Below are 19701 nucleotides of genomic sequence, written 5' to 3'. Positions count from 1 at the left end.
AAGCCTGGCTTGGAGAATTTTGAGCATTACTTTACTAGCATGTGAGATGAGTGCAATTGTGCGGTAATTTGAGCATTCTTTGGCATTGCCTTTCTTTGGGATTGGAATGAAAACCGACCTTGTCCAATCCTGAGGCCACTGCTGAGTTTTCCAAATTTGCTGGCATATTGAGTGCAGCACTTTCACAGCATCATCTTTCAGGATTTGAAATAGCTCAACTGGAATTCCATTGCCTCCACTAGCTTTGTTCGTAGTGATGCTTCCTAAGGCCCACTTGACTTCACATTCCAGGATGTCTGGCTCTAGGTGAGTGATCATACCATCGCGATTATCTGGGTCCTGAAGATCTTTATTGTACAGTTCTTCTGTGTATTCTTGCCACCTCTTCTTAATATCTTCTGCTTCTGTTAGGTCATACCATTTCTGTCCTTTATTGAGCCCATCTTTGCATGAACTGTTCCCTTGGTATCTCTAATTTTCTTGAAGAGATCTCTAGTCTTTCCCATTCTGTTGTTTTCCTCTATTTCTTTGCATTGATCACTGAGGAAGGCTTTCTTATCTCTCCTTGCTATTCTTTGGAACTCTGCATTCAGACGCTTATATCTTTCCTTTTCTCCTTTGCTTTTCGCTTCTCTTCTTTTCACAGCTACTTGTAAGGCCTCCCCAGACAGCCATTTTGCTTTTTTGCATTTCTTTTCCATGGGGATGGTCTTGATTCCCGTCTCCTGTACAATGTCACGAACCTCTGTTCATAGTTCATCAGGCACTCTGTCAGATCTAGTCCCTTAAATCTATTTCTCAGGTCCACTGTATAATCATAAGGGATTTGATTTAGGTCATACCTGAATGGTCTAGCGGTTTTCCCCACTTTCTTCAATTTCAGTCTGAATTTGGCAATAAGGAGTTCATGATCTGAGCCACAGTCAGCTCCCGGTCTTGTTTTTGCTGACTGTATAGAGCTTCTCCATCTTTGACTGCAAAGAATATAATCAGTCTGATTTTGATGTTGACCATCTGGTGATGTCCATGTGTAGAGTCTTCTCTTGTGCTTTTGGAAGATGGTGTTTGCTATGACCAGTGCGTTCTCTTGGCAAAACTCTTTATTAGCCTTTGCCCTGCTTCATTCCGTATTCCAAGGCCAAATTTGCCTGTTACCCCAGGTGTTTCTTGACTTCCTACTTTTGCATTCCAGTCCCCTATAATGAAAAGGACATCTTTTTTGGGTGTTAGTTCTAAAAGGTCTTGTAGGTCTTCATAGGACCATTCAACCTTTCTCCTTAGAAACTCAGATTCTCTTAATAGCTTTATTATCTCATGGTTCTTCATCATCATCTACCTCTACCACACCTAGGTTCCCAACCCTCTAACCCAAAGTAGAACCGCCTGGAAACCTTGGATCCTACCTGCCCCTCTGGCTGTACAGCCTGCGTCTACCAGCCCCACTTCCTCTCCTGGGGCTGGTTCTAGGCTCCCAAGAGCTCACCCAGAGCCCCAGAGCCCTGAGGGCCCATGTTCTCTGCAATGCTTCAGCTAAACCATGCATGCTCAGTCACTAAGTCGTGTCTAGCTCTTTTGCAACTCCATAGACTATAGCCCACCAGCCTCCTCTGTCCATGAGATTTCCCAAGCAAGAATACTGGAGTGGGTAGCCATTTCCTACTCTGGGGGATCTTCCTGACCCAGAGATCAAACCCACATCTCCTGCACTGGCAGGTAGATTCTTCACCACTGAGCCACCAGGGAAACTAAACTGTCCTATTCATAAGACCACTCTCAAGAAGACGGAACAGAGAGAAGTACGTTTCAGTGGTCTTCCTCCCCCTGGCTGTAATTCCTCCATTCAAAGGCCTCACCCCCGGGCTGCCCCCAGTGCCCACACATGGAGGAGCATTGTGCCCATACCTCCTTCTGTCCCTGTACCTCCGTCTGTCCCCCGGTGGGAAGGTTGGATACCTCCTACCTTGTGAGCCTTCATTCACCAACTGCTTACTGAGCACCTCCTCCAGCTGTACTTCCAAGGCTGTGTTAGTGCTCCCTCCATTTTCTGTCCCCAAAGCCTACAAGGTGCCCCCGTGAAGCTGGTGGGGAGCCTCACACAGGTATCGCTGTGCTGGAACTGAGGACAGGAAGACAAGGAAGGGCCGAGTGACAGTGCCCAAGCCAAAGAGCGAATAGCAGTGGTAACAGACAAGGTGACAAGTGCCTTGGACTTTAAGAATTCTCACGTTCTTGGTCTCGTGCCTTGATGCAGGCAGTCTCCCATGACATGCTCTGCAGGCACCGCTGTGCCAGACAGTGTCAGTGGTAGAAATGAATCAGGGCAGGAAAAGACTTGACTGAAATAATCAGGGGCTGTGGGGTGGGGTCCCTGCCATGCTTGGGGACCACGGGGCGAGGAGAGTGGGCCTGGTTAGCCCTCGCAGACCCTGTCTGTGGCTCAGACAGGAAGGCTGGGCAGATCTGCAGTGTGTGGACACCAGGGTGGTGGAGAATCGGGAGAAGATAACTTGACTCTCCTCCAGGCTGCACCGCTAGCGTTTGCCCCTGTACCGTTCAGGCTCCTGCTCTGACACATGGGAGTGGGACTGTGAAAATGGGGTCCCCTTTGCCAACTGATCTTTCACCGGGTAATTTAGCTCCTGTTGTTTTTACCAGGAAATGTTTATAGCTGCACATATTACCTGATGCACCTGGAATAGCCACACAGGCCAACCTGGGCTGGGTTTTCTACTGAGCCTCAGCTCTTGGTTCACTGCACAGACCACACCAGGGAAGAGGCAGATGAGCCTGTGGTTTCCATGGGATAGAGGCATCCAGAGACCTTTCTTGCCTGGTCCAGGGAAGGGGACCTGGCAGTCAGCAGGTTCCTGAACTCCACAGACCCATCCTCTGACACCAGTGCAGGCTTGAGATGGACCTGTGGTCACGTCTGGAGAGGAGGATGCCAAAGTCAAGAGGGTTTTCTCTTTTTTCCCTGGAATTTAGGCAACTGGGTTACCTTCAGTTTTTACGAATGTCTATGGACAGAGGAGCCTGGCAGGCTACAGTCCATGGGCTCATAAAGAATCGGACGCAACTGAGCACAAGCCACATGCCATAGTATTATCAGAAAGAAGAGTTATGGTCAGAAGCTGGTGATCCTCCGTTGCCTTTTTGTTTTTCATTATTTGTTTTATTTGGCTGCACTGGGTGTTCGTTGCCGCATGCAGGATCTTTAGTTACAGCATTTAAACTCTTAGTTGCAGCCTGTGCAATCTAGTTCCCTGACCAGGGATTGAACTCTGGCCCCCTGCATTGGGAGCATGGAGTGTTAGTCACTGGACCCACCAAGGAAGTCCCTCCTCCTCTGCTTTGTGAGCAGCTACATGAGGGCGTCAGTGGGCTTAACTCTGAGGAAGACACCTACCCTTGAGTCTTGCTGGATGGATTCAGGTTTGCCAAGTGCGTGAGGAGAGGGCCACTGCATGTGCTGAGTATCTGTTTGAATAAATCAGTAACTCCAGACAGCTAAATAGCACATGCAAAGGCCTGGCGTTACTAGAAACAGAGAGAGTTTCCACTCCAAGTATTATCTTTGGAAACCTGTTAAGGGTGATTTTTCATATACTGAGAGGGAGGTTACACCTGAGGAGGACCGTGAAAGACCTAGTTTACTTCCACAGATGTTCTTTGCACAAATGTATAACTGCTCAAAGGGTTTAAAAAAAATTGAGGGGTTCTCCAAGAATAGGAAGGGGTGATGCTTTGGGCCTGTGTGGGGTTGCTGGCCCTGCAACCTAGAATTTGAGACCAGGTCTGTCTACACGCCCTTGCAGGTTTCTTCAGCCCAGGTGATGGCTCTGTCGGACTCAGCCTGATAACTTGCCCCCTTCCCTTTACCACTGTGAGAAGCTGGGAGGCCCCTGAACCAGCACCAAGGGAGAAAAAAGGAAATGGGGACTGTTCTGCTGAGGGAATGAGGCTTCCACACTATCACCTTTTCTGTGATGAGCTCGAAGCGAGACCTAGAGGAACTGAGGCAGCTCCACTCAGCCTGCTTTCTCACCCAGTTTTCCCTGTGCAGCCAAGCCCCTGGCTCCCCGCAGAAGCATTTGTCCAGTTTGGGTGAGGAACTGGGGCTCCAAAGCTGAGGGCAGCTCTCCATGCAAGTGACGTGAAGAAAGAAAGGAGGGTCCACAGCCACCCCCCGTTGCTGCCCCCTCCCCGTGCCCTCTCATCCCCCTTCCCTGTAGAGGACCAGTGAGTTGGGGGGGACGATGTGCCCCAGCCCATGTCAGTGGGAAAGGAAAGCTGACTCGGAGCCCAGGTGGAACTGTCTCCTGTCGAAGGATCCCCAGGCTTGAGGTTATTATAAATGCTCAGCTGACAGGAGCGACAGACGTGCTGCCGCAGTTGGGTTCCCGGCCCCAGGCTCGGGCTCCGAAAGCAGCCTTTTGTCTCCCTCCCCGGACTTGCCCACCCGTTATTGTGGCACATCTGTCATTTCTGCACGTCTGTCTGTTCACGTCTCACATCCTTATACGCAGGCAGGCTTGGTCACATATTTCTTAATGCTGTATTTTTTGAGGGTTTTCTTTTCCACCTTCCCCACCCTTGCCAGGTACATTCGTTAAAACTTGCCCTCGAAGGCGTGGAAAAAGAAAGGGATTTCTACTTCGGAAAGTTGAGAGAGATTGAGCTCCTGTGCCAGGAACACGGGCAGGAAAACGACGATCTCGTGCAGCGACTAATGGAAGTCCTCTACGCTTCGGACGAACACGTGAGTGTGAGCGGAGCGCAGATGCTCGTGGTCTAGAGTGATGCTCTTGGTCACGGTGCAGTGATGGCTGTACCTTCAGAGACTGCCCCGGGGGCTCAGTGAGCTCGGCCGGGGCCCTCGATGTTCTCAGAGGGTTCAGCACCACCCTCACCCGCTGACCCTGCCGAGGGGACTTGCATTCCTAAATCCCAGAAGAGAGGAGTGGACATCACCAGTCGTGGGGGGCAGAGCCGAGGGGCCTTGGGTTGAGAGAAACAGGCTTGTGCAGCCTCAAGTGGTTTTCAGCTCCCCGAGCAAATGAGCAGTAAGAGTGTGTGTGGAGATTCTTCTTTCTTCATGACGGAGCAGGGCGTGGTGAAAGGAAACAGTAATGTCGATGCTCTTCCCATCCCCGTCAGCCCCACGGCCGTCTGGTTTTGCCTTCCTGGCTGGTTGTCTTGGTTACTCATCACCAGCACAGAGTAGCATCGTGGGACGGCCTTCTGTGGGCAGATACTCCTGGATGGCCTCCTTCGCGGGGAGGCCCAGGGTTGTTCCCCATGAGTGAATGTGAGGGGGACCCACATGGTGGCTCCATCTGGAGGGATGGGAAGCAGGCGTGGGAAGCACCAGAGGAGCGGGAGTCTTGGGAACAAGGCAGGGAAGGGGCAGGATGAACGGCAGAGCCCAGGGCTGGTCACCCCACGCCCGCCTCCACAGGGCGAGAGAAGCCCCCCAGCAGCGGGACTGGGAGCCCAGTGGGGCTTCGCCTTCTGGAGGGTGGTGCCGTGGACAGGAGGGGAGCCAGGCCCTCCGGGGCGGTGTGGACGGCAGGGGAGCTGGGCCCCCCGGGCACTGTGGACGGCAGGGGAGCTGGGCCCCCCAGGCACTGTGGACGGCAGGGGAGCTGGGCCCCCTGGGTGCCGTGGATGGCAGGGGAGCCAGGCGGGTGGTAAGGGTCCTTCTGCCAGTGTTTCTGCACCACCCAGGGCAGCGTTTCCATGACGTTCTGTGTGTACAGACTGCTTTGTCATCTGTCAGGCACTCGATGAATTGTGGTTATTGTCTTCACAAGCTTGTTTGAGGCAGAACCTGATGAGGTCTGTGTGGTTCCGTGAGCCAGAGTGAACCGTGCTGCTGCCGTCCAGGCTAGTGCCTGCTCACGGGAGCAGGGCATCTTGCAGGATGGAACCTCCTACCACGCTGCCAGCAGGAGGGAAAGCCTTCTGCTCCTAACCTCCAGCCAGATCTTGTCCCAGGAAGGAGTCCTTGTGTAAGAGCACCAACAAGCAAACTCCAAATGAAGGGTTGGCCGGGCCTCCCGACTTCCTGGCTAATGACGTGAGGGCTGGCCGTGGGCAAGCGCTCTTGGCTCGGGGGAGAGAGTTCAGGGGTGTCTTCCTCCATGACTACACACTCAGCTTCTGTTTGACCGTTTCTACCACCACCAACCCCCCAGCACACACACCAGCACCAGCTTGCTGAGGTCTGGCTTCAGCGAGCCATTCTGCAGAGTATAGGCAATGAACACACACCCTGCCTCCCCGCAAAGAAGTAATATTTCAGCACATCATCAGTCACTGGGACTAATGGGTTTATTAGCAGGGCCTTTCCACAGACTCTTGGGATGGGATATGAGGGGGAGGAGCCTACATGTGTCAGCTCCTTTAATTCTCCAGAGAATTAAGTAGATGCGGGTGTTATCCCATTTTACAGATGAGAGAAAGTAAGGCGTCAGAGAAATTAAAGAACATGCCCAAGTGAATAAGCATCATCATTTGCTTTTGAACTCGAGTGCTGGGTTCATGCCCTCCCTTCTGCAAGCCTGAGCCACCTTTTAAACAGGGAATATTTTAGATAGGAACGCCTTTTAAATAGGAACAGTTGTGATAGCTGACATTGCACATTTAGCACGTGCTAGATACTACATTCGTGTTCTAAATACACTTCTCACCACATCCTTTTTCGTCGTGTGAGTACTATTACTTACCTCTGCATCACAGATATAAAATTACTTGTCCAGCGATCCACCCTTAATATGCTCCATCACTACCCAGGTTTCTCTAACTCAAAGCCCCCAAATCTTAAGGATTGTGTTCCCACTTCTCAGTATATTGGGTGCCGTGGGCAAGGGCAAAAGTAAAGGCAACACCACGTAGGGAAACTACAGGAGAGACTTTGTCTAATGGACAGTATTGAGTTGCCCGTGTTCTGTATGTGAAGCAGGAATTAGTTGAAGTCCTCCCTGGGTTTTCTCAGACAACTCCCATCATCTCATTTTGTCGTTTGGCACCTTCGAAAGTATCATTCCGGCCGCTGGGCTTCCTGTTAATTCAGCATCCATCGAGAACGTCCGTTTTCTTCGGGCTGGCAGCATCGCCAGACCCGCCTTTGTTGTTCTGGCTGAGACGACACTGATGTCGTCAGAGAGAAAGAAACGTGGTCGGAAGGAGAGAGAGACGGTGGCCTTGCTGCCGGGTGTGTGCTGGGGATCATCTGAAGTCCAGGAAGAGATTTAGAGGCAGTAACCAGGCCGCTGGAATCTAGAAGATAGACAACACAAACTGCCTGTGTGGGTGACCAGAGCAAAACCTTCAAACCCAGTTGCTGCCTTCATGTTTCTCATTCCAGGATAACTTCTCATGCAACTCGGGGTCTGGACAGCTCCAAAAGAAACACTAAGGGCTATGCTGAGTTTTCCATAGAGGGTCAGCAGCAATATGCCAGGTGTCCTTGTTTAAAATGTGACAGGATCCATTTTTTTAAAAACTTGGTTTCTATATAGAAAGATGGGGGTGACTGCTGTGTGCCCGGACACTGCAGGGTATTTTCCTTACTGCACACACGTGTACACGTGACACTTCCTAGCAGTGGACGGTGAAGGGCTCAGGAGTGGTCATCCTGCTCTGCTCCCTGCTTGTCTCCCTAGAGGTTCACAGAACCATCCTAGACACCTGAGACCCACCAAGGTTTGCCTCCCTCCCTGAGCATAACGGATCCTGTTTCTGTGGCCGCCTCCCAGCTTATCCAGGCTCTACCATTAAGGGAGTGAGCCTTTAAAAAGCATCCACTTGGGCTTCCCTGGTTGCTCACTGGTAAAGAAATCCACCTGTCAATGCAGTTGACATGGGTTCGACCCCTGATCTGGGAAGACCCCGCATGTCTCAGAGCAGCTAAGCCTGTGCATCGCAACTGTTGAGCCTACGCTCTAGAGCCCCTGCTCCACAGCGAGAGAAGTCGCCGCTACGAGCAGCCGGTGCACCTCACCTAGGGAGCCTGCGCATAGCAGCCAAGTCCCAGTGCAGCCAGAAACAAAATTGAAAAAAAAAAAAAGCTTCCACCCTTGCCCAGGAAAGGTGTCAGTTGGGGAACAATGTGCTCAGCAACTTCAAACGCAGTTGCTGCCTTAATATTTCTCATTCCAGGATAACTTCTCATGCAACTCTGGGTCTGGACAGCTCCAAAAGAAGCATTTCAGGCTATGCTGAGTGTTCTATAGAGGATCCACTGGAATGTTCCAGGTGTCCTTGCTTAGAACGTGACAGTATGCTGCACCCGCCCCGAAAGCTCCAGAAGCCTCCTTTTCCCCTCTCTGTGCTTCACCCTGACAGTGCGTCCTGTTTTCAGGCCATTCGCACACTTCAGTCCTGGCTGGACATGCAGCCATGATGCATATGGTGTTCGGGAAAAAATGCCAGCACTTCATTCCTGTCGCCGCTGGCCTGACTCGTGTGCACCTCCGAGAGGCGGAGGTTTCTGGTTGCCTCCCTCCTGGAAGTGGGAGAGGTGCTGAGGAATCTGAGGCCACGCCGAGGGTCTGCTCGGCAGCTAACCACAGACGGACCCTGCGTCAGCACTGCAGACGGAGAGGTCTCCTCCCTCAGTCTTTATTTCACCTTGGCTGGCCTTTGACTCATAGTCAGCCGATCCTAGAATAGCATGTTTGGAAGATGTAGACATGCAGATGAGTTTGGAGTGTAGAAGTCAACAGAGTCCACTTTGCAGTCGTAGAAACCTCAGGGAAGTTTCCAGAGCAGATGGCCAGCTCGCTGTCCAGTTGCTGTCTTGATGATTCTCATCGTCTTTAATACTTGGCTTGGGGCCACAGGTGTCGGCTTAGGCCTTGGGTAGCTGCTGCCCTGCGCTTGTCAGCAGGGTCACCTGCTCATACAGAGGCGCGTGTTTCCTGCGATCCTGTCCCGGAAGCCACTTTGGGTGGAACGGCTTAAGCTACCTCCCCAGCTCCACCCACGTCTTTTGGATTCAGCCTGCATTTCTGTCACTGGACGCAGCATTGGGTATATAGAAGGCAGACACTGCCCCTGCCTTCGCAGAGCTTGCCGCCCTGGCGAGAGCAAGAGAACACGGACACCACCGACTGGAATATGTCAGGCTGTGATAAATGCGGTAATGGAGACATAAATAAACTTGTGTGGGGCGCACATAAAGACAGCCTGGAGGGATAGGCCGGGACTTCACAGAGAAGATGACATTTGTGTTGGATGTTGAAAGATGACGAGGAATGTGACCAGTTGCAGAGCTCAGGACGGGGGAGTGTTTTCTTCTGCAGAGGAAACAGCACTAACAAAGCAGAGGAAAGAACAGCCGGATGTGCCTCTATCTAGGAAGGTGGGCGGCGCCCCCTCTCTCCGCCCACAGTAGCCCAGAGCCCCCTCCAGGGCTGACTTGCGGCTTGCTTCTCCTTCTGCTGATCATTGAAAGAATAAGGAACTCCAAAGCAGCCGCTGACAGCTAATCATTTAGGAAGCAGTGATGGACTGACATGCAAATGTTAGGCTTAATTAAGCAGGTGGCGCCCCAGTGCTTGAGTCATGTATTTGACCTTGGTTTCGCCTGGCTGCCTCCTCGCCTGTGTGTTTGAGTTCCTCCCTCTTGCGTGGGGCAGAAGAGAAAAATCATCTCTGAGTGTGAGCGCCTCCATGGCACAGCGGGCTGGGAGCTCCCCATGGTGACGTGTGATGGGTGTGTCCTGCCAGGCCTTCAGGGCACCTTCATTTGCACCCCAGGCATTAGCAATCCTTTGGTAGCGCAGGATGTTTGCTCTTTACACCCGCATTACCCAGTAAGAAGAGTGCTCTGGGGTCCGAGGCTCCTGCCAAAGAGATGTGTGACGTCACAGGGGCACCCCGTGAGTGAGGGGTGGAGACCCGAGGCCTAGGCTGGGACACTGCGCCTACCCCCTTGCTCAGCAAGTGTGGAAAGCAGGCCTGGGGAGGGGCCTAACCCGGTGAGTGGGTTTCTGGGCCCACCACTGGTGTGACAGGCCCACAGTTCCTTGAATCCACCTCTTCTGACTTCCAGTGCGGGATTAAAGAAGTGTGCAAAGTGTGAGAACACGAGTGTGTCTGTGTCCCAGTGGGTGCTCCTGACTGCATTGCAAGGGGTTGTGCATTCTGGAGACAGCAGTTGGTCCTGTTGATCAGTAACAAAGAGCTGACTATTATTTGAGAGGTGAAAAAATTAAAAGATTTACAGGTATGATTGACCAAGGTTGCTATTCCCCCGTGTTGGTGTTCACAATGTATTTCCCTGGGTTAAAGGCAAGTAGTAAATAGGTCCTTTGGAACCAAGTAGAGGAACACTTCAGCCATCAAAAGTAAGCAAAAAACGCCTCACGTACCCAAAATAGATAGCCGGAAGGAGCTCAACTCCTGCGCTCCCTTCATGGAGAAACCGCCTGGCTGGGGGCAGCCTGGAACCGTGCCTGTCACCCTTTTCTTTACTAACCACTCTTGACAAGCTGCTTCTCCACATCAGAGGAGTAACAGGTTATAACAAAGAGTCTGCTTCAAGCAGACACGCTACCAGGTGAGGAGGAGATAGGAAGCCCTCGGTCACCCTCGGGGTCCTGGGGCTCAGTGCCCTGACACAGCAGGCTCACCCCTGGTTATCATAACACTCCTGGGTCCTTTGGTTTACTGTCTTACGGAGGGTGGGAAAGTATATCATACACTGTGAGGCTGTGCTTCCAAAGTGGATAGAAGGAAAACGTGCTGCACAAAGCCTGCTGGCCGTGTTCTAGAAGGATCCGACCTTTGAAGGGGCGGGGGACGGGAAGGCGTCCCGGGAAGGCGTCCCTCTCTGTGCCTCGGCTCCCAGGAGCAGGGAGGCTCTGCACGGCTCGCGCCATGGAGACGCCCTGCCGCGCAGTCGCTGCGGGGCCGGGGACACGGCGGGGCCGGCTGTGAGCTCCATCAGTTGAAACCCACCCCTGGCCCCTCTCCCCCCGCTCCCACAGGAGGGCCACCCAGAGGAGCCGGAAGCAGAGGAGCAAGCCCACGAACAGCAACCCCAGCAGCAGGAAGAGTACTGAACCGCGCCGGCAGCTCTCCACACTTCCGCTGTGGTGGGAACTTCTCTTCCGGAGAATTGGAACACGTGTGGCCTCAAGCTCATCAGAAACCAGTTGTTCCCAGTCTGCTGTTACATCATCGCGCCAGCGCCCATGCCAGCACCGCCCTCGGTTCCCATTTCCTTTGCCAAGACACACTAGCAGCGGCCATGGGTGGCCTCCCCAAGACATCCCGGGGGCCACACACCTTCAACTTCCCCACTTGGCTGCTTGAGATTGGTTCTGCTCTTTGCATTTCTTTCCAGAACAACTTCTCCCCAACCCTACCACCACCACCACCACTCCCTTTTTATCCTGGTGTGAAACAATGGTAATTTGATATATGGTATTTATATTGGCATTTCTCAACCCAGTGTCACTAGATGTCACACACATTTGTGGTGCTTTGATGTTTGCAAGTCTAACCTCTGTGAACATAAATTTGGTCAAATAATAAATTGGAACAAAGGGAAAGAGATAACTTGATACGAAAGCCATATGACAGTGACTTGTTTCATGGGGAAAAACACAGAGTCAGTTTCTCCCTCCACTCACAAACAAAAGGGAAGAAAAAAGGAATCAAAACTAGGACTTCAGGGCCTAGCAGTGTTCATCCATCCGCATGTTAGACAACCACACAGTATGTTGTTAGTTTTGAAAGACATTCACTCGAGGAGAACACCATCTCGACTTGGCCCTCCAACCGCTTGCCCCTCCCCGCTGCCCCCACCCAGGTTCTCCTGCTGTTTTCTTTCTCAGGGTCCTCTTTGGTGGGCAGCCACTCTCCCCAAAAGCTGTCATCGGGCGTCTGCAGTCAGAGGGGGTCTGCACAGGCACAGGTCCTTCCTGCCTCTTCATGTGGGTTTTAGCCCCAACCCTGTCATCCACGCTAGGGGGTTCCTCCTAAAGAGTGACTTCAGGGTGTGCAGCCCTGGGCATGCCACACACTTGCTGGAAGGCCTGGAGTGATGACCTTATGATAGGAGTGTAAGCCCAAGGGAGAACCCTGCTTCTGAAGTCTGGTGTTGACACTGGAAAGACAGCACAGAAAAATCTGACTCCCAATGCCTTCTGGAAAAAGGAATTCCCCCTCTTCAGTACGATGGTCCTCGTTATTGACCTTCGCTAAACCATGGCAGTTCATAAATAGAGGAAACATGAATGAATTAAAAGCATTCCTTATTTTTTTTAAACTAATATTTGCACATTTTCTTAGTATCTTTCCAAATCTTTGCCTCCCCCCACCCCCCGAACCACCCCTTTGAAAGATGGTTGGATCATTCATTTCACTGTTTCTAACTTTAGATTTTCTTTCACGTGTTATTTGACTTAGCAGGTGCAACAAAAAACAAACAAGTGTGCCCCCCCACTTTCCTCTTAACTGAAAAAGCTTCAAATAAATTTCTGAATTATGTCTCATAAAGCTTTGACATTTCTTTATTAACTGATGAAACACGAATTCTAAATTCTAGCCTTGAAGCTTTCCACCAAAAGGAGTCTTCTCAGATCTTTGGTGGTGGCAGAGTGGTATTTATCGAGTTACACGTGAAAAGGATTGCTTGTATTTTTGAGGTTGTTACAGGACACTGCAGAAGTGGACAGCTGTTCCGTGGGGCTTGGTTTCCCTTTCTTCTCTCTCCTGCTTGCTCTGCACCTCGGCGACAGCTCGTTTCTCCCAGGCTGGAATCCGGCCTGGCTCTCTGCGGTGACGTCCTCCCACACCTGGTCGCAGGGCGTGGTCGTGCTATACGCAGCATCGTGCTTCACGGCGTGTCCCCTCCCAAGCCTGTCGCACTCGCTGAGTTTCCTTCTTTTTAAACAGCTCTGGTGAAGAGGCACAATAAGTAGTTCCGTGCAGGTGACACTTCAGTAGTTCCCGGCCAGTTCTTTGCTTGCCCTGGACACGTCGGTACACCCAGTGCCAGGCAGGGCAGGACCCATGCTCCCATCATGAGGGTGTGACTACTGGGTAGTGTGCTTAAGCCTCCCCAGTGACCCTCAGCCACTCTGTTCCTCCCTAGACCCCCGACTTTCTTGGCTATTAACATACTGGCCAGATACCTGGCAAAGATAACTTTGGCCAGTCATCCTATTCCCGCTTCCTTCCTGGTGTCTTGGGGCAGACTCTTGGTTTATTTAGAGAGGAGCTATGTACTTCCCTTTCTGTCTCCATCTGGGGCGTCTTCCACCGCACGGGACATCACTGGTGCCTCGGGGAATCTTTGACAGCTAAGTTTCTCCGTCCTCTTTGGCTGTACCCCAGCCTCTAGTGCAGCTCACCTCTCATTTCCCAGGACTGCTCCTTTCTCCCTGATGACTGTACCCTATCATTCATCTCAGCAGCTAGCGTGGGCTTTCCTCCATGTCCCCCACCCTCGTCATACATCCTCATGCTGGGCTGAGAAGCATCCGCTGGACGTGGGTCTTAGTGTCCCTTTCACACCCGCCACAGCTGATTATAGTATGTCCACCGCTCATATCAGGTAGGAAGTGATTGAAGCAGGGGGTAAAGAGAAAACAGCAGAAAAGCAGAAAAAAGACAAAAGACACACCCCGAGAGAAGTAAACTCCAGAAGGGAACCAGGAACTCCTCCCTTCCCTGGTGAGTATTTCCATTATTCCGTTAAGGTTTAATATGCATTCAGATTACTTTTACTAAATAGTACACCATAAAGCTTTTGTTATATATTAAATGTAAACTGAAAGGAATGTAAACAAATGTATTGTTAATTATAAATATAGATAAGTAATGACATAATAGATGAAAAGGTCTTATTCAGATGTATCACATTCATTTTACGTTACCCATCTATTGTCGCATGGTAGAATAGTTTTTTGTCTCTGAATATGTGAATAACTTGACTTGCGTTTATCTTTTTACATATTTAATAAAAAAAAGTATATGTTAAAATCAGCCTGGTTCCATAGAGTCTTAAATTTTTATGCCATAGGTTTCCTTTTGAGTGAGCATGTTTATACTAATAGGTTCTTTATGTAAATTTCACACAAAGTCCACATGGTTTACATGGGGAGAGGGTGGCTTGTTTTTATTGATGGCAGATGTTTTAGCAGGAATTACAGGTTAATATTTAAATCAAATGTAGCAGCTATACCACCGTTTTAAAATTCTACAACTAAAAAAAAAAGAAAGAAACAGGCTTTTCTGGTGGCTTAGATGGTAAAGAATCTGCCTGCAATGTGGGAGACCTGGGTTCAGTCCCTGGGGTGGGAAGATCCCCTGGAGGAGAGCATGGCAACCCACTCCAGTTTGCTTGCTTGGAGAATCCCCATGGACAGAGGAACCTGGCAGGCTACAGTCCATGGGGTCTCAAAGAGTTGGGACACGACTGAGCGACTTTCACTAAGAATCCCCCTTTAGGAAACATTCCACTTGCAAGCCAACGAAGTCTTCGCTCCCATCTCGACAACACAGGGGCTGAGCAAAAGCAGGTAGATGTTTTGAAGTAAAGCTTTGTGGTAAAATGACCTGCAGTTGGCAAAAGCTATTTGATTGAGTGTATTTCCTCCAGTTTGCTGACTCTCACAGTGATAATTGACAGACATAAATGGAATACACACCTTGCAGGAATAACTGAAGAAATGTGTTTATTCAAACCGACCAGGTGCCCCCCTGGACACCCTGTAGAACAGCTGACGGTCTGTAGAAGACTTTGCCCAGGAGCCTGCAGATTACTGGAGTTCATCCCAAAGGATGCCAGCCTTCCTGAACCTGCTTTCAAGCACCACCTAGAGGCCAGTTTTGTGTCTGTACTGCCCTTGGCAACTCTTTCCCATTCATTTGCCCTTAGGTCCTTGAAGCAGGAAAATCACCGAGCCATCACCACTGCTCTCCACTCACACATTACTCCACAGGGTACTTCCGTGATGGAAGTCTGAGCCATAGTTACCTGGGTTGGGAAATGGGTTTTGTCTGTGTTCAGTCACTCAGTTGTGTCTAATGCTATGGACAAGTAACCTGCCAGGCTCCTCTGTCCATCGGATTTTTCAGGCAAGAATACTGCAGTGGGTTGCCATTTCCTCCTCCAAGGGATCTTCCTGACCCCAGGAATTGAACCCGTGTCTCCTGCCTTGCAGGCGGCTTTACCCACAGAGTCAAGCACACGCTTAGAGCACGTGTGAAAAGTGAAAGTGAAAGTCGCTCAGTTGTGTCCAGCTCTGTGACCTCATGGACTATACGGTCCATGGAATTCTCCAGGCCAGGATACTGGAGTGGGTAGCCTTTCCCTTCTCCAGGGGATCTTCCCAACCCAGAGGTCCAACCCAGGTCTCCCTCATTGCAGGCAGGATTCTTTACCAGCTGAGCCACCAGGGAATATTTGCTCCGTTTTATTAAATCTGAGATCATGGATAAAAATTTGAGGTGTTCCTACTTGGTATGATGGGTAAGCCAGTGAGTCCAGAGGGAAGGGAAAAGAGTTAATGCACTCCACTAAGTTCGAGTTACAAGATGCTGGTTCTCTAAAATTAAACACACCTTCACATCTGGCCCTTCTCATTCTTCCTCTGAATGGCTAGAACAGAGCCACCATGACTGTTGAGGCTGCTGTTACAAATAAAGATTCACTGACCCAACTTCTCAGCACTGACAGTATCACCACACAGTACCAAGTGTAAGAACACCTTCTCCCTGGATGTCTAACAGCTCCTGTCTGGCTAAACTAGGAACTCATAAGAGACTATTCTCCATTCATTGGAAGAGCTCTGGCTTCACTGCCTAACATGGCAAAGTGTAAAGTCCACTGAACCCCTGGGGACCCTCAGATGACGCCCAGGCTTCCGGTCATGAGACTGCTCAAGGGCAGATCCCTCCCCCAAGCTGTGACCTGGACCCCACAGTGATCAGTGGAGTTCACACGGAAGGTGCTTTTGCTAAGGCCTTGTCTTCTGTGTTGGGCTTATGATTGGAACAAAAACGGAAGGCCCAGCTGGAGCCAATTTGTTGAATGCCTTTTTCTCTTCACTGACAGAAAAAGTTCAACACATTTTAAATTTCTTAAACAGGTTTCTCTTTGTATTTTGTAACTGTTTTATCAAGACGGGCTGTAAATTGACCTTAAAGGGCAATAGCATGTTAATATGTGCTTCCCAGGTGGCACAGCAGTAAAAACTCTGTGCCAATGCCGGGTTCGATCCCTGGGTCAGGAAGATCTCCTGGAGGAGGAAATGGCAACCCAGTCCAGTACTCTTGCCTGGAAAATCCCATGGACAGAGGAGCCTGCCAGGCTGTAGTCCTTGGGGTCGCAAAGAGTCGGACACGACAGAGCACGCACATGTACACACAGCATTATTAACGTACCTTTGAATGTATGCTGTTCATTAGAAACTAGCTAAATGTATTCTTTTTCAGAAAATAAAAAGGTAGGCGTTTCTTTCCATGTAGCAAGAATCCTTCATATTTTACACTACAGTATTCCTTTCAGTCTTAAAGGTTACCTGTAATAACTTTTTAAAAATTTTTGTAAGATTATGTTATTCAGTAAATGTTTTGGTCAGATCTGATCATTTAAATGAACCTTTAGAAATTACAGGAGTAATGAAAAGTTTCCATACCATGTATACAGAATTTTAACCTAACCTCAGTTCACAGCTTACTACTAGAACACTCTCTTCCAATCTGATACATATATGGACGAAATGTGACCTCCTACCAATGGAACAGTTTTTTCTACCAGCATGAAAGTTATGTCAGAGAAAAACCACAGAAAATGAGTTTCAGTTTTGTCTCTTACAGGCTAAGCTCTCTCAAAGGCAGTTCAGGGACCTTCCTGTCCTGTAGACACAGACACCATCAGAAAGCCTTTGGTCATTTGAAGACCTTTGGTCATTTGACCTTCTAATGTTGGTCCTCTGGAGAAACCATGCCCTGGAAACCAGAGAAGGAAGTGACTGCTGCTACACAGAAAGGTTGTTTATTCCTGGTCCCATTTTTTAAATGGAAAGATGTATATGTTCAAAGACTCACTCAGCTGTCTCCTCAGGGGAAGAAAAATGTACCAAACACATCCTCTCTCTAAATGTAAAACATAAATCCAACAAAGCTGCTAATTCTACCTCAGAATTACCCAAAAGAAAATTTTAAGCCAAAAGAAGGCAGTGGGGAGGGAAGAGTTTTTCGTTTTCGCCTCCAATTTAATTGTTCGAAAAAACAGCACTAACCATGGGCAAAATGCGGCAGCCAGTAGTGACCTTTTACTGCTACAGCATCGGGCCACTGTCCCGCAGTTACTCTAAAGAGGCATTCTGAATCCACACCTGCCTCAGTCCTAAACAATAAACTGAATCCATTTACATATTTTTAAAAGCAGTATACTACGCCCAAGGAAGACAGCATGGGGAAGGAGGGAACGATGAAGCCAGAAGGATGTCAGTAGCCTCACACATGCCCCAAGGTCTCCTGGACTTTACTAGGGCCAAGGGGGTAAAATACCTCCGATCTTCCTTCTTGCCAACACAGAGAGGAAGTAATCATTACTCAGAAGTATCCATATCACTGCGGGGAAAGGAGCGGGTGGGATGAACCGAGAGAGGAGCATTGACATGCATACACTACCATGCGGAAAACTCACAGTGGAAAGCTGCTGTGTAGCTCAGGGAGCTCAGCTCGGTGCTGACGACCTAGCAGGGCGGGATGGGGGAGGCTCCAGAGGGAGGGGATATATGTGTACATATGGCTGATCCGGGTTGTAAACTAATCCAATATGGTAAACCAATTACCCTCCAATTTAAAAAAAAAGTGTCCATAAGCTGAAAACAAATCAGTTGCTTAGGAGGACAGCTATGTAGCCCTGAGAGAAATTTCTCCATAGCTCCTCCTAAGAAATTAACGATGCAGGTAACCTGATCTTCACAGCATCTCCCAGCCAGTACAGTAATAGTCTTACTGGTCTGTTCCTGTTAGTCATCAGGACTATCCCTAATGACGTAAAGCTGAGACTCGGTTCAGTAAAAACTAGTTTACCAAGGACCAAAAACTAGTTTACTGTCTGTGTGTGGAAATAGCTCCCGAAGTTTTGGGCTTCATCCCAGGATGCAGAGTATCAAGGAACAGGTTGCGGGTGGAGGGTGGAAGGCTATAGGTTCAACTCTTTGCCACGGAGGTTGAGGCAAACACTGCAGGGCAGAGATCATGACCTTGTGTGACTGACCAGCACTAGACAGGTGGACACTATCAGGACCCAGTCCCTTTCCTAACAGGACACTTGGGTGTCACGGTTCCCCCCAGAAGCACTGTGAGATCTGACACGTGAGTTTCTGTTTTTTCGATTATCCTTGACAAATTACTGGCAAGGCAGTTTTCAGTGTAGACTGCAAATATGAAACGGTTGGCTGTCCCACACTCACATAACCCTCAGAATGATCCTGGAGACAGGAAACATACCATCTGTCTGTGGACTAAGTCCAAACATAAGTCTGCAGGGAAAAGGGGATAACATTTTAATAAAAATCTTAACTGGATCTATAAAACCTTTCACAGGTTGCAAAACAGTTTCACAAATAACCATGTAGAGGAGAAAGAGAACAAGTTTTGAAAATGCTGTGACCTGGAGTCATGTATAAAGTACCTTACACATAGCAGAGTTAATCGATAGTGTTACTGATTTTGGCTTTGATAGTCCTGTAACACAGACCCTGTAGCTGCACTGCCCTGGTTCTAGACATTTCACTACTGCTCACTGCTCCCACCACCCATGCAGAGGCAACCCCAGCAGCTGTATGTTAGACCACAGAATCCTGCCCCATCCCAACCTCAGCTGAGGGTTCCCAGAAGACAGCTAACCCAGGGGCAGTCAGCCTATGGTTGCCAGTGACCCATGGCCTGACTATGAGCTAGACCAATCTGGTTCTTAAAAATTCTGATTCCCGGGACTTCCCAGCGGCTCAGACTCTGCACTCCCAATCCAGGGGGCCTGGGTTCAACCCCTGGTCAAGGAACTAGATCCCATGTGCCATCACTAAGAGTTCACATGCCACAATTAAAGATCCTACATGATGCAACTAAGACCAGGCGCAGCCAAATAAATCAGAAAATGAATATTTTTTAAAATTCTGATTCCCCCCAAATAAGCAAAAATCCATGTCCCTGAAGGGATAGTTCCTGGAGCTAGGTGTATCTTTACTACCTTGGAGGCAAGTGGGGAGAAGTCAAACATGAAATAAAACTCTATTTTTAGAGGCTGCTACCCTCGACTGCTAGTTAGTGTCCAAAATATGTTGCTGGCATTGAAATGTCACTTTCATGCATATTCAGACTTAATTTGCTTTTTTCTCACTTGCTGATTTGCTCTGAAGTCACTTCCTAAGCAACGACATAAGGAAGAATAAAGAGTCAATGCTTTAATAGAGCATATTAAAAAGCAGAGACATCACTTTGCTGACAAAGGTCCATATAGTCAAAGCTATGGTTTTTTCAGTAGCCATTTATGGATATGAGAGTTGGACCATAAAGAAGGCTAAGTGCTGAAGAATTGATGCTTTTGAACTGTGGTGTTGGAGAAGACTGTTGAGAGTGCCTTGAACTGCAAGGAGATCAAACCAGTCAATCCTAAAGGAAATTAGTCCTAAATATTCATTGGAAGGACTGATACTGAAG

The 19701-nt window shown here is 49.4% G+C and overlaps 1 protein-coding gene across 7 annotated transcripts in view; it reads left to right on the top strand.

Annotated features, from left to right (window-relative positions):
- MAPRE2 (microtubule associated protein RP/EB family member 2) overlaps nt 1-14004 on the top strand; it is a 186512-nt gene extending 172508 nt beyond the window's left edge. For all 7 annotated transcript variants that reach the window (XM_012103352.5, XM_012103351.5, XM_042239398.2 and 4 more), the window contains 2 exons: nt 4601-4759; nt 10998-14004. In XM_012103352.5, the coding sequence (XP_011958742.1) occupies nt 4601-4759; nt 10998-11072 (234 nt within the window). In that variant the 3' untranslated portion in view covers nt 11073-14004. The remainder of the gene's footprint in view (nt 1-4600; nt 4760-10997) is intronic.
- The last annotated feature ends 5697 nt before the right edge of the window (nt 14005-19701 follow it).

The sequence above is a fragment of the Ovis aries genome, chromosome 23 (assembly GCF_016772045.2).
Source record: "Ovis aries strain OAR_USU_Benz2616 breed Rambouillet chromosome 23, ARS-UI_Ramb_v3.0, whole genome shotgun sequence".
Classification (NCBI taxonomy): domain Eukaryota; kingdom Metazoa; phylum Chordata; class Mammalia; order Artiodactyla; family Bovidae; genus Ovis; species Ovis aries.
Note: the sequence above shows the minus strand (reverse complement) of the source record. Positions and strands in the feature narration are given on the sequence as shown.